The sequence below is a fragment of the Parasteatoda tepidariorum genome, chromosome 11 (assembly GCF_982258835.1).
Source record: "Parasteatoda tepidariorum strain Cologne lab strain chromosome 11, Ptep-v5.0, whole genome shotgun sequence".
Taxonomy (NCBI): domain Eukaryota; kingdom Metazoa; phylum Arthropoda; class Arachnida; order Araneae; family Theridiidae; genus Parasteatoda; species Parasteatoda tepidariorum.
The window spans coordinates 591,770-605,400 of NC_141765.1; the positions used below are offsets into that span (position 1 = coordinate 591,770).

The 13,631-nt window shown below is 28.5% G+C and overlaps 1 protein-coding gene across 5 annotated transcripts in view; it reads left to right on the forward strand.

Moving 5' to 3' along the window:
- Vps13B (vacuolar protein sorting 13B) overlaps positions 1–13,631 on the forward strand; it is a 240,096-nt gene that overhangs the window by 10,150 nt on the left and 216,315 nt on the right. For 3 of the 5 annotated variants that reach the window (XM_087154944.1, XM_087154946.1, XM_087154945.1), the window contains exon 3: positions 5,833–6,363. The exons of the other annotated variants lie outside the window; for them this stretch is intronic. In XM_087154944.1, the coding sequence (XP_087011070.1) occupies positions 5,833–6,363 (531 nt within the window). The remainder of the gene's footprint in view (positions 1–5,832; positions 6,364–13,631) is intronic. 5 annotated transcript variants of the gene reach the window in all.

Genomic DNA, 13,631 nt, shown 5'->3' on the forward strand with positions numbered 1-13,631 from the left:
ATTAAATTAAAAGTGGAAATACAAAATTTAAATCATGAAAACTTTTAAAAATGTTTTCTTTCTTTTGCTAATTTTTAGGAGATAATGAATACAGGAGAACATCAATTATCCAAAATAGTAATTAATTCATGTATTGTAACAAAACTGTTCTTTTTTTTAATGTATATAAGTAAAAGAGTACAAAATCAACCTTAAAAATTAACATTTAAAATAAGTTGTAGTTGTTTTTTTAAATATGTGTGTGTGTGTTTTTTTTTAATTCCTTCGATTGGAGATTCTTTTGTAAAGCTTCTATGAAATAAAATAATTTATTAATTTGAATATATTGTTGATTAAATTAAATTATATCACTACAAATGAGCAAATTTTCAATTCTATTTAACCACCTTCACTCAATTACAGACTTTTCCCAACTAATCATATGAGATTATTACCAAATGGCCCAGCAAATAATGATGGCGTTTAGTGAATGGAAATCGATTTCATGTATTTTTCAAACAAGATAAGTTATTGTCAATGCCAACCACTTAGCTTCGCCTTTTGGGCCTAGTCACAAAAGATCTAGATTTACTATGTTTACCCCACAGTGACAAGAGATACTCACTTCTAACACTTAATTTGAATAACAGTTTTTTCTTTTAGAAATTTTCACATTGTTACATTCAGACTAGTTTTTAACACATAATGATTTGAAAGATACACTTTCATACATCTTTTATCTAATAAAGAGTCGAATTTTTTTCTTTAGTTATATCAGCTGGCTCCCTTAAACTTTTCCCAACGCCTCCTTCACAATGAAAGGAAAATGCAACAATAATAAAGGATAAAGATTGTTGTTGCAATGATCCATTATGCTCCATAGCTATGCACATTTTTTCTGTTCAACAAACAACTAACAAACACTAAGAACAAAAATTCCTAAGCAACCAAAATAATTTTTTCCACACATGAAATATAAAGAGTCATGATTATTATTAGCATAGTTATTTATATTTTTTACTTTTCTGCATTCATGCAAATAATTAACAATAGCTTTCAAATGAAAAATTATAATTTGAATGTGATAAAAAAAATAATAATAATTCATTAGGGCTTATCCATAAATGATAAATTCTGACATTTTTTGCTCAAAATTTTGAGCTCCTCCTCCCCTTTGTCGCAAAGTGTCACAATTCAACACACCCCTTTAGTCCTTGTCACTAATTACACCATGTTACATAACGCATACTAGTCGTTCAGATCATATCTCAGACTTTAGTAAAACTAAAGATTGTTTTTCAAGCTTTAGTTTTAGACTTGACTGAAGTATTTTGATGAAAATTGTGAGCACAATGACACGTACGCTTATTTTAATGTAAAATTAGAAAAAAATTGAAAACAAATACACGAATTCGCTGATTTTAAGTGTTTTTATATTAATCAAAATGTGCTGTCACGCCTCCTGTTATCAATGTCGTACCATCTAAGCGTGAAAATATTTGTGGTTAGCCTTTTAATTAAAATATAAAATTTTCAATCTGAAATAAGTAGAGCACAATGCGCAACAGCACAATTTTTTTTTTCTCTTTTAACTTAGTATTGAGCACCTTGTTTAAGTGTCTTTTTACGCACTAAGAAATTTACAAAATAATTTAGTTTAAATTTTGAAGTCAACTTAAGTATCCAATACGGTAACTTAGCTAATCAAATGAGTGACTAGTAATTAAAATTAATCTACTCAGAAAACACCAGATATTATTATGTCTGATGACATTAAAATAAATAATTTATCTGGTTTCTTTACTGATATCTGGCCTAGGTCTCAGAAATTTATATATTAAATACCGCTTACTATTAGATTAGTCAATTCAATTAAATTCCTACCACCAATTTTTATATATTATGTAATTAATTATGTTTCTTTGTCTCTATCGTGTGTTATGACTATATATATGACCATATTAATTCGATAAATAAAACATCAAATTTATTTTTAAGCTTCTTTTAGAAACTGTATTTGTATTAAATAATTATTAAGAAGCTCTGGTTTGGAATCAGATTATATAACTTGATTTTTAACAGAAAATGTATACGAAACTAATAATTTATTTTTATAACAATAAATGACTTGAAAATATATCGGTGAAATCTGACAGCAAATCTGTGTCATACATCTTTCTGTACGAAAATTCAGGAAGATGTAAGATATTGTTTGACTATAACTACTTATATACAATAACTGTATTATCAAAACTGATTGTATGTACGTGAGATAATATTTACTATAATTATTTACCCAAAAGGAATTTTTTATAAACAATAATTTTATAGTTTAATACGTATCCTTAATATTTTAAGTATTAAAACCACAGAACTTTTCAACTTTTGTTATTGCGATATATTGTGCCAAACTTTAAAGCTAAAAGTAGTATAAAAAATATATTATGATGCTTATATGATACATTAAAACAAAATAACAATTAAAACTTCCATTTCAACTTTGGTAAAAGTTTGTATAGTATTTAGAATCACATAAATAAGGCATTTTAAAGTATATGTCATATAATGTTATTTATATATTTAGATTGTATTAAAATCAGTTTTCTTTAATTGAACTAATGATTGGAACTTTTGTAAAAGCTATTTTTATATTTAAAAAAAATTTTGCTGAAGTAAATCTTAGTCTAAAGCACATTTTCAAATTTAAGCTCAATAAATGTAAATTAATTTCATTCAATTTAAAATATTTTTTCTAACATTCACCAATAATAAGCACAATGTGAAAAAATAAAATACTGAAAAATAGCCAATAGGATAATGGGGAACAGAATGGAAATGAATTGAAATGCTTCAAAACTATACCATTATCTAAAACAAAATTGACATAAAATTTATAAAGGTTTATTAAATGATCAAAACATTTTCGTTCAAGGATCTAAATTGATATGAATTGATGATAAAAACATTATCATACAAACAGCAGTGCAATGATTAATTCAAAGTTCGATACAACAGAGATTTATGCAATGTATTATTCTGTAATTTTGTTGGAAGTACACATTTGACAGTCAACAGTAACTGCATTGCAATTTTTTTAAAAGAAAAGATATTTGTCTTAATAGTAACTTGATTCACAGAATTTCAAAAATGAATTCACAATGCTCGCATCATTTCTAATAAAAAAATAAAATGGAAATTCAGTGTGTTTTTAAAACTTATATTGCAATGTTTTATGGAAGCTGGTACAACTTCTTTGACGAAATACTATTGCAATTATTGTCTATTATTTAATTTAATAAGGAAAAAGAGAAAAGTAAGAATAAAAACATGCAGTAAGAAAATTTCAATCACAAATCTGTGACAAATAAAAAGGATTTGTGTTTTTCTAAAACCACAGTGACATGTTTCTAAAAAAAGCGTGAACATTGTAGCCTCTTTCCCATAGACTTTTAATGAGTTCCTATACATCACTGTCATCACTTCAGTGTCCCCTAATGATCCGCGTGAGTCGTTAAGTAGCTCGGGTCACCAGGTTTTTAAAGAGTTTATGAAGTTAATGAAATGGTCCTACTACATCCCATGTAGACTATAAATAAAAAATGCTTGAGAGTAATTTATTTTTCATAAATATTTAAATTACCAATTTTTTGTTACAGAAGTCCATTAGTCCGGCATCCAACAGTTCGGAATGCCGGATAGTCCGGCATCGCTCCAGAAAATTGTAAAAATTTTGGTTTTCTCCAAAAGTGTGTCTTTAAAGCAAGTAAAAACTCTCGAGAGCTATTCGGAAGTTTTCGGGGTAGTTCGGGATCATCCGGAAGAGCTCGGTATTGTTCGGAAACAACAGGTGCAGTGCAGCTCCGTTAATCAATCATGAAGCGTCTTTGCCATTTTTTTGTGCATTGCTGTTTTGTGTCCTTTCACATCACAGTAAACGTAACTTTTGAAACTGTTTATAAAGAAAGTGATTTTCGTTCTAACTGTACAGTGACCATGTTTTCAAAACCTAAGCCTTCGAGTTCAAAAAGAGAGAAATGAAAACACGTAACACTGACTCTCAATCAGAAACTAGAAATCATCAAACGGCTAGAAAAAGGTGAGAATAGAAATGTTTTAATGAATGAGTTTAATATTGGCTCATCAACTATTTATGACATTAAAAAACAAAAAGATGAACTAATGATGTTTGCTTGTCAATCGGTAACAACTGAAAAATTGGCTTCTAGACAAACATAAAAAAAAACCAAAACTGGAACAGCTAGATAGTGTATTGTACAAATGGTTTAGTGTAGTACATTCTGAAGGAAAGCCGGTAACAGAGCCAATGATTCTTGAAAAGGCAAAGAAATTTGGACAAGATTTAGGAGTTGCTGAAAGTGAATGTAATTATTCTGATGGTTGGCTCAGAAACTTTAAGTTTCGGCATGGAATTTGAAGACTTGATGTAACTGGAGAAACACTTTCAGCAAACCAAAACTCTGCAGAAAAATACAAAGACGAGTTTGAGAGCTATGTGCTAATGCGTCTGGAAACCACCGAGTGACCCCTTTTGTGATAGGTAAATCTGCAAAACCCAGGGCTTTTAAGAATATTACATACTTGCCAGTCCAATACGATGCTCAATCAAACGCGTGGATGACTGCCGCCCTCTTTAAAGACTAGTTTTTTCACCACTTTGTGCCTGAGGTCAAGGAATCCTTCAAAAGCCTTGGTCTACCAGAAGATACTAAAGCCATCCTTCTTTTGGACAATTGCAAAGCCCACCCGCTAGTAGATGAGTTAGTTTCAGGAAATATTGTTGCTTCTCTGCTCCCACCTAACGTAACATCTTTGATTCAACCCATGGACCAAGGGGTTATTCAAAATTTTAAATGCCTTTATGGAAGGTCTTTTATTCAAGGCCTGTTAAATGCCGGCTGTGACATGACTGATTTTCAAAAAAAGTTTACAGTAAAAGATGCCGTCTATGCTATTGCACTGTCTTGGAACCAGGTAAAAAATACAACACTCCAAAAATGCTGGAGAAAACTTTCGCCAGCTGCAAACCCTGCATCTGACCTAACTCTACAGACTGATGGGGAAGAAAACCATCAAGACGCTCTGACCAAAGTTTTTGATGTCGTTAGAAGTGCTGACAATCCCTTGAAAAACCTGCCTGAAGATGAGGTAGAGGAGTGGCTTCTAATAGAGGAGAATGAGCCTGTTGAACAAGAACTAACCGATGAGGACATTATCAACATTGTAGTAAACCCTCAGCCTACTCAAAATCTTGAAGAAAGTGACTCAGATGCCGAAACGGAAGAAAAGGAAAAAATCAGCTGGGCAGAAGCTGCAGAATCACTAAATAAATTTATCTCTTTTGCTGAGGCTAGTACTAGCTACAGTGCTTCAGAAATTATTGATTTCCATATCATTAAAAATAAATTTTATACTAAATGCCAAAAGTCAAGAAAACAAAAAGACATTCATGACTTTTTAAATCTAAGTGAAATATGTTTTACAGTCGTGTACATACATTATATGAAATGTAAACTAAACTTTGTTGTATGTATTTGCATACTGTATTTGTAGTTTAATTATTAACCTAATTGATCATATAATTACCGTTCGATAAACCGGTATTTTCGGTAGTCCGGCACCGAGCCGGTCCCGAACGTGCCGGATTATCTGACTTCTACTGTATTTATTAATAAATGTATTATCTTTTGGCTTCAAAGCATTTTTCTTGTGTTCTGTATTTCAAACTAGAAAAATTAGGAAATTTAGCTAAGCAAATACTATGCAGCTAAAAATAGTAAATTTTTTTTATCTTCGATTAGTCGGAATTAATTAACTATTCTCTTTTCATTTCAGTTTTCATTATGGGGTGGTGACGCAGTTTTCTGCAACCTTGACTTGAGGCTCGATGTTTTAGAACAGGAACTGCAACTTCCATTTTACTTTGTTAATGGCCATATTCATGAGCTTCGCATACACATTCCTTGGACTAAATTAGGTTCAGAACCTGTTGTTATTACAATTAACACAATTGAATGCATTTTGAAACTGCGTCATGATGGTACTAACTCTGACTCTGACATTCCAAAATCACATCAAACTGAAAAATCTAGCAGTCAAAGCAATAAAAGTTGTGACTCTATAGAAGCTCCACCTGGTTACATACAGAGTTTATTAAATCATGTAATAAGCAACATTTGTATAGTTTGCAATAATCTCATTTTGAAGTATGTTGAAGATGATATAGTATTATCATTAAATATAAAATCTGTTGAACTTTATAATGCTGGTGAAAACTGGGAAAGAACTTATGTTGATACAAACCAATCAGGTCTTGTTTCTCGAAAAGTGATAACCATGCAAGATTTAACTGTTTGCTTGGATAAAGTAAGATTTTTTAACTGTTTTTTTATAGTTTTTAGAATTTATTATTAAAATTTAAAATTTCTCTTTTAGTTTTTCTCTTTGCTTTTTTTTGGACAACATGTTAAAAAATAAACAGGTCACTTTAAATCTGAATGAAATTAGATATTATTTACAATCAACCCTTTGTTTTGAGAATAAGGCATTCAATGTTTAAAAAATAGTTTGTTTTGGTGAAAATTTTTGCTATTCAATATCTTTAATTTTTTTAGCTCAGATTTAGTCAACAGAGCTCTTTAGTAGTTATATTTTTAAAAAAAAATTTTTTGGAGAGTAATTTCACTCTAGTTATTTTTAGAAGTGAAATTTAAAATCCAAATTATATTGGTAAATTACCACTATTTTAGAAAACAGATTTTATTATAACAAATCATTTTTAGATTTAAAAAAAATTCATAATTGTGTAAAAAGTTTTCAATTTGTTTAACCTTTTCACGTGGGCGCAAAAATAAGAAATCTAGATCCTCTGGTGGGCTCTTTTTGAGACTGGGGGATGAGTTCAAGAAAGGGCACCACTAATCCCTGAAACAAGTCAAGTGATGGGTGTTAAACATCCCCGAGAGTTTTATTCTCCCTCTGTTATTCTAAACGCCAGTTCCTATCTTTTTCACCACCGCAGTTCGGGATAATAGACATACCACTGGTGGAGGATTCCCATTTTTTTTTTTACAACTGAAAAAGCGCGGGAAAACTTCTTTGGTGGTTTTATATGATTCAGTGTAAAAAACTACATTCCGAATGTCACATGTTGACTATTTATGGTGTTTTACAAACATTTAGATTTAGTGTATATATATATGTATATATATATTTGCGGTTTAAAACAAATAAAAAAAGAAAACTATAGATTACAGTGTCAATATCCTTTCTAAACTATATTAATAATTAAAATTTCCTTCACGAGAGTATTTTTATTGAATTTTTTATCTTTCTCGCGTTTGATTTCGATTTAAGGTTATTTAAAAAAAAAAAAATTTCGTTCTATCAAACATTTTTTATCATATATTTACTTTAAAATTATTGTAATTGTGGTATGTCATTGCTCTCTGGTTTACATTACTATTTTCAACGTATTATTATGAAACATTTTAACATTTTACTGTTTAAAATGCAAAACTATTATTATGCATTTGAGGAATAGTTAAAAAAAAAACTGTTCTTTGAGATATTATTTCAACAGTTAATTCAGTTTTTGAAAATTTCAGTTTGGTATTACAGGCTTTATTTATATCAGTTATTAAAGTTATATCTATTTTTTTAAGCTCTTTGATGCCATATTAAAACGATTGGTTTATTTAAATGTTTCCGCAAAAGATAAGCAAGCTAATGAAGTGTACAGTGATCATAAACACTCTTTTATTGAGTTAAAAAACGTTGGAAATTTCGAAGACCAAAGGGAAAAGCTCGGTTTATATCCATTTTTCACATAAATAACGGATAGATCATGCTCTTTCGCATTTATAGGATTACTATGTTTTAAGTGTGAAATCAGTTTTTCGCGAGAATTATCATGCAGTGAAATTGGGCCATAGTGCGGAAAAACCTTTTTTTTTCGCGAGTAAAATCGATTTTTCTTTGAATCTATTCTTATATGCAAAAAGAGTTCTTTTTCGTGATCTTAATTTAGTTATTATAAATATCTATATTAAACATTATAAATATCAAGATTTTACTTATTAAATATTTGTAACATTGCAGATTTTATCGAAAGATTATAAATCTTTGGAAAGGATATAAATAGTTATAATATCATATTTTTGTAGACAGGCCTCTTGAGTCTGAGTTATTAGTGAAGGGATTTAAGTCATAGCCGATGGAAGAAAACATAGGAAATTTAATTTGATATTAACTCTTTGACTGAATTATTTTATTTTCATCTATCGACTTATGAAAAATACCGGTCACTTCAATAAATGATAAATAATTTTTCTCTTCATTCATCAGGGTCATTTATTTATTATTGTTATTATTACTAATAATAATGAAATAGAAAAGCAAGGTAAATGACGATAATTTTGCCCTAACTCCCAGCTAATTTGAAAGATCCTCTTTTTTCAAGAAAGCAAGATCATTTCGATCGAAAATTATGTTATGAAATAAATTCTTTTTATTTTATAATTTCTTAGGATTTCTTAAAAAATTATAAACTATAATAACTATGTTAATTATTTAAAAATAATCATACGGAATTTTTAAATTAATTTTCTAAGTACAGTAGAGAACCAATTATCCGGGATGCTCGGGACCATCGCTATCCCGGATATCTGAATTTCCCGGTTTTCTGGATCGACCAAAAAGTGTCGTTAATCGATGTTTTATCGAACCCGAAGTACAAGGAAAAAGTGTAATGCATAAAGTAAGAGAAAAAAGTAAGGTACTCCTAACTTTAAAAAGAAAAAAAAATGGTAGAAATACAACATTTAAAAGAATAAAAAAATTTGCAAGTTTAGACAAGAAAATCAAGTTTAAAAAATACGAAATTCTCATATTTATTTTTTAAAAATAATTACTATTCCTAAATTAAATAATATAAACAAAACCAATGATTAAATAATGCAATATATTTCATACCTAATTATACGGGGGGAAACGATAAAATAAAAGGAAAACTTATTAATCTAAGTAAAAACACTTGAAAATTATCGAACCGAAACGATAGTTAAAAAAGACACTAGCATAAATATTGAAACCCGGAACAAGGCAAGATCAACGGAATTAAAAAAAACAAACCTAATGATAAAATTTATGAATAAAAGGAATTAATTTATTGAGTGCGAAATTTACCTCGAAAAGAAAAAAAAAATCAAACGTAGTGGAATCAGAAAAACAAAACTGCAATCTGCTTCATAAAATAATCCTATGTTTAAATTAATAAAAAAAAATATAGTCATTCACAATTGACTTCAACTTACTCATGTAATAGATTTATAGAATTTTATTGTTCAAAAATTTAGCTTTAATCTTATAAAAAGTTACAAAACTGAGATATTAAAAGAATTTCAAGAACCTATAACTAAAAGTTGAACTGTGCGCAGAATGAGGGAATGAAGCCACCAAAGGAAGAAGGTTTTGTAAAAAAAAGTCAAAAATAGCGTTTATGATTTCGATTTCTTAAACATAGAAAATACATTTGTAATTATAAATTATATATTTATAAATGTGACATTTAAAATATTTATTAATCCTAAAGTATGAATAAATACTCCTGTGTAGTATTAAGTATATATATTTTTCTTCGGAAATGCAGATATTTATTTAAAATCATGTAAGAACATTTTTTTTAAACTGCAGGAATTATAATCAAAATTTTAAAATTCCAATAACTATATTTATAACACAAATTTAAAATATAACCTAAAAAAAAACTATTTATTTGAGTTTATGTAAAATATATTGCTTTGATATTTTATTTCAATTTAATTTAATTTACTTAAAAGAACGCTTTTCGATTCTGATTATTCCATATTTTTTATATACAATTGAAAATATTCGTTAAATTATATTTGTAATAACGAAATCAATTTGTTCAAAATATAACTCACAGCTAGAACCAAAAAATTTTGTAAAAAAAAATAGCACCAATGAAACTGACTAAAAAAGACGTAAGAAAACGACGAACAAACAAAAAAGTACTCAAACTTGGAATAGATGTTTGAAGGTAGGTGGGAAATGTAAGGAAACTTTTCTCCCCTTAACTTAAAAAGGTGAGACTTTTCGTAAACACTAAAACAATAAAACACGCCCCACTGTAACTTGATCTTGTCTCTTAACTGAGGAGGAGATTTTTTCCCCATTTCTTACGCTGAAAGTGTCACATGCCCACCACAGGACCCCAAGATCAGATGTGACAACTGCTGTCACAGCCCCCCGGAAAAGGTTAAAAAGTTCCTCAAACATGATGAAACACATAAAAAGTGAAATTAATATTAAAGGGCTCTAACTTTCCTCTGCTTTCCTGACCTATTGGAACCATATTTTTCTGTAGCTACGCTCAGATCTTGATGGTTAAAAATTCAAATCTGAAAAAGGAAGATCTATGTTTTTTAAGATAAATATATGTTATTTGTCTGATTTTGTAACTTAATCAATAATTGACATTAATGACATTATCCATTAAGTTTGGCCTTTAGTATGAGAAAATTTGATCATTAAAATGAAAGTTATTCAAGTTATTCTGCTCTTTAAGTACTTATAATTTATTAAAAAAAACAATAAAAGATAGTGATTACCTTATTTCATATGGGCCAACTCCATCTTTGTTCATTTTGAGGCACAGGGCTTTAAATTTTAATGATTGAATTGTTTTTCTTATCTTATTTTTAAACTGTAACTTGCATGGTTTTTTTTTTTATCTACAGAAACTTTGTTGAAAAAAACTTGTTCATAATTTAAGTTCAATCATGGCATTATTTATTGAACAAAACGAAATTATTTTTTGACAATTTTAATTAAGATTGGTGACACGTCTTATCAGTTATTCATTTGGAGAAAAAGTCTTCCCAATACAAGAGATTAGTGTGCAAATTTTTATGGCGGAAGAAAATTTTTTTTCCTCCTAGGATTCATTTATACTCTCCTCCATATTCATGAATTATTTTAATTTAAATTATACAGTAAAAAATGTTAAAAACCATTTACTTTTTAGGCCATTACCCCTTTGTAAACAGCTGTTATTAATAAAGTGGACAGCAATGGCTGTTTTCATGTGCTGTAATGTTTCATATCTATTTTGTAAGACAGTGAAGTACAACAGTTTTGTAAAGTATTAAAAAAAATACAGTAATTGAAAAAAAGAAATTATTTTTTTATACATACTGAAGTATAGTTTTATGAAATTAATAATTCAATTTTAAACTTTCAGTTTGTTTGTTAGCCAAATAAAGTAGGTGTTTCTCATTTTATTTGGCTTTAGGGCAATGCCTCAGATCAGTTATGGCTATAATCACTTGTTACTATTCTATCACCTAATAATATAAATTAAATATTTTATGTTTTAAATGCTCTCAATGCACCGTGGTCAGACTGGTAGTAAAACGTCAATCTTTTTGTTTCTAGCATAAAGTTTACAGTAGAAAACAGAAGAAATATTAAAATTACTCAAATTTTGTGACACTAGCTGTCAAACTATTGCTGTTATTATAACGTGCTTTTATCAGCTTTTATTTGTTGTGACTATGGTGGGCTTTTACAGGTTGTTCCATAATCAGTGCTCATTAACCTTTGCTCATAAAACTGTTAATATTCTTCTCGAAAATGAAATAAAAAAGTATACACATTAGTGGATGCAAATTATTTTTTAAGTGCGAAAGTAATAAAGATGCTATCAAGAATGGAGTTCTCAGTGAAATTTTGAAGTGTGTCGAATGATCACTTTTCATCACTGTTTTCTTTGGCAATCAAGAAAATTTTAAAGTTTTCAATTTATCCTTCGTTATTATTTTGTTAAATTTCTATACCATTTTCTCTGAAATATTATTTTGTGACTGCTTACATACTTAAGGATTCTCATTATAAACATGAAAGGGGATCATTACGGAACACTCAGTGTTCTAAATCCTATTAAGTCATCATGTTACACTAACTTATCCCATTGGTTACAGGTGGGAAATTTTGTTAAAATAATTTTAAAAAAGACAGCATATAATTTCAATTAATATTTACTTCACAAATTTGTATTGTCAGTTTTAATTGCATTTTATGTAAGTATTAAATAAAGAAATAGAACAATAAAACATATTTAAAAAACTATGCCCATCTCTCTCCAACTTAAAGTAAGTAGTCTAATTTGTGCAGACAATTACTATATTTATATAGTATATTAATTTAGTAGTCTACTATTTTTCTTTACTATATTTATTTACTATGTATATTATGAAGGCAAATCTGAAGGAAAATAAAGGGAGGGGGAAAATTTTTTGAGCTCTAAAGGTCCTAAAATATAGGTTGTAAAACTGATTTTTCTAATTTTTTTTAAATTTATAAAAATGCACTTTATGTTTTGAGTGTAAATTCAGGGGGTTATTCCAGATTTTTTGTGAAAGGTCTTGCTATTTAAAAACCTACTCACAAGTTTGAGAATCTGAAAATAGTGTCCATTTTGTGGAAAATCACAAACTGGTATGTGTTCAGACTTTGTAAATGCTCCCGTTTTTTGTGAGAAATCAACCCAGAATAAACAGAATTGGTTTATTTCTGCTAATTCTTGTTTTTGCGAATGCTTGTCAATAAGGTCCAGTTTTTAGGAATGTATGAAAATGAAATTCTACTTTTATGGACAAGCACTATTATACTAATACTATAAAGTTCTTTGTTTTTCAGTTTTTAGTGTTTGTTTTTTTTAATTATTAATTTGCATCGATAAATTATGTTTCAATTTGACAGAATCTTTTTATGCAAGCATTTTTTCAAGTAATGGTTGTTTGATAAATTTGATTATTTTTATTTATTTTGTTTATTTAATTTTACTAACTGTATTTATTTTATTTTATTTAGAGTTTTTTCTTTTTCTCATTTTAACAGTTAAAAATACAATTTGCTTTATATCTTTGTTATTACTGAATAATTTTAGAAATGGAGTAGCACTTAACATATTTTAATGTTTAGTTTAGTTATTATAAATTAAGATTAACCAATTTTTATTTAAAAAAATAAAAAGATTAGTCCAGAAACTTAAAAGTTTCACATTTATGTAAAACATGTCTACCTGGAATTGAATTTTTTTTAAAAAAAAAAGTTTATAGCATTATAACTAGATTTATGGCAAATTTTAGCGGATTTGTGATGTATAATGCCTTGTGTTATGCATTTGCCTTCAGGCCTTGATCTGGCCATGTATCAAGGCTGAAAAGTTGGTAAGAAGCACATAAAATGTAATTATCATGACTTTTAAAATGCATAATGTACAATGCACCAAAAAAAAATCTTTGATCTAATTATCAGATCTTCATGTTCTAGGACTCAATGGTTCGAGGGGGTGTCCTTAAATATGCTGATTAATTGATGCAGATGGTGTTTGAAGTTACAAAATCAGACACGAAAACGAGCTTCCTCTGAACAAACATACCCTTTTTTGATGGATTCGGATTTGTGATCCCAAAAATATGGTCCCCATAGTTTGGTCAGGAAAGCGATCCAAAGTTTGGACTCCCTAATGTTACTTTTATATTTTACGTATTTCATCATATCTTGAGAACTTTTTAAGCAAATTGAAAAATCTTCACACACAATTATAA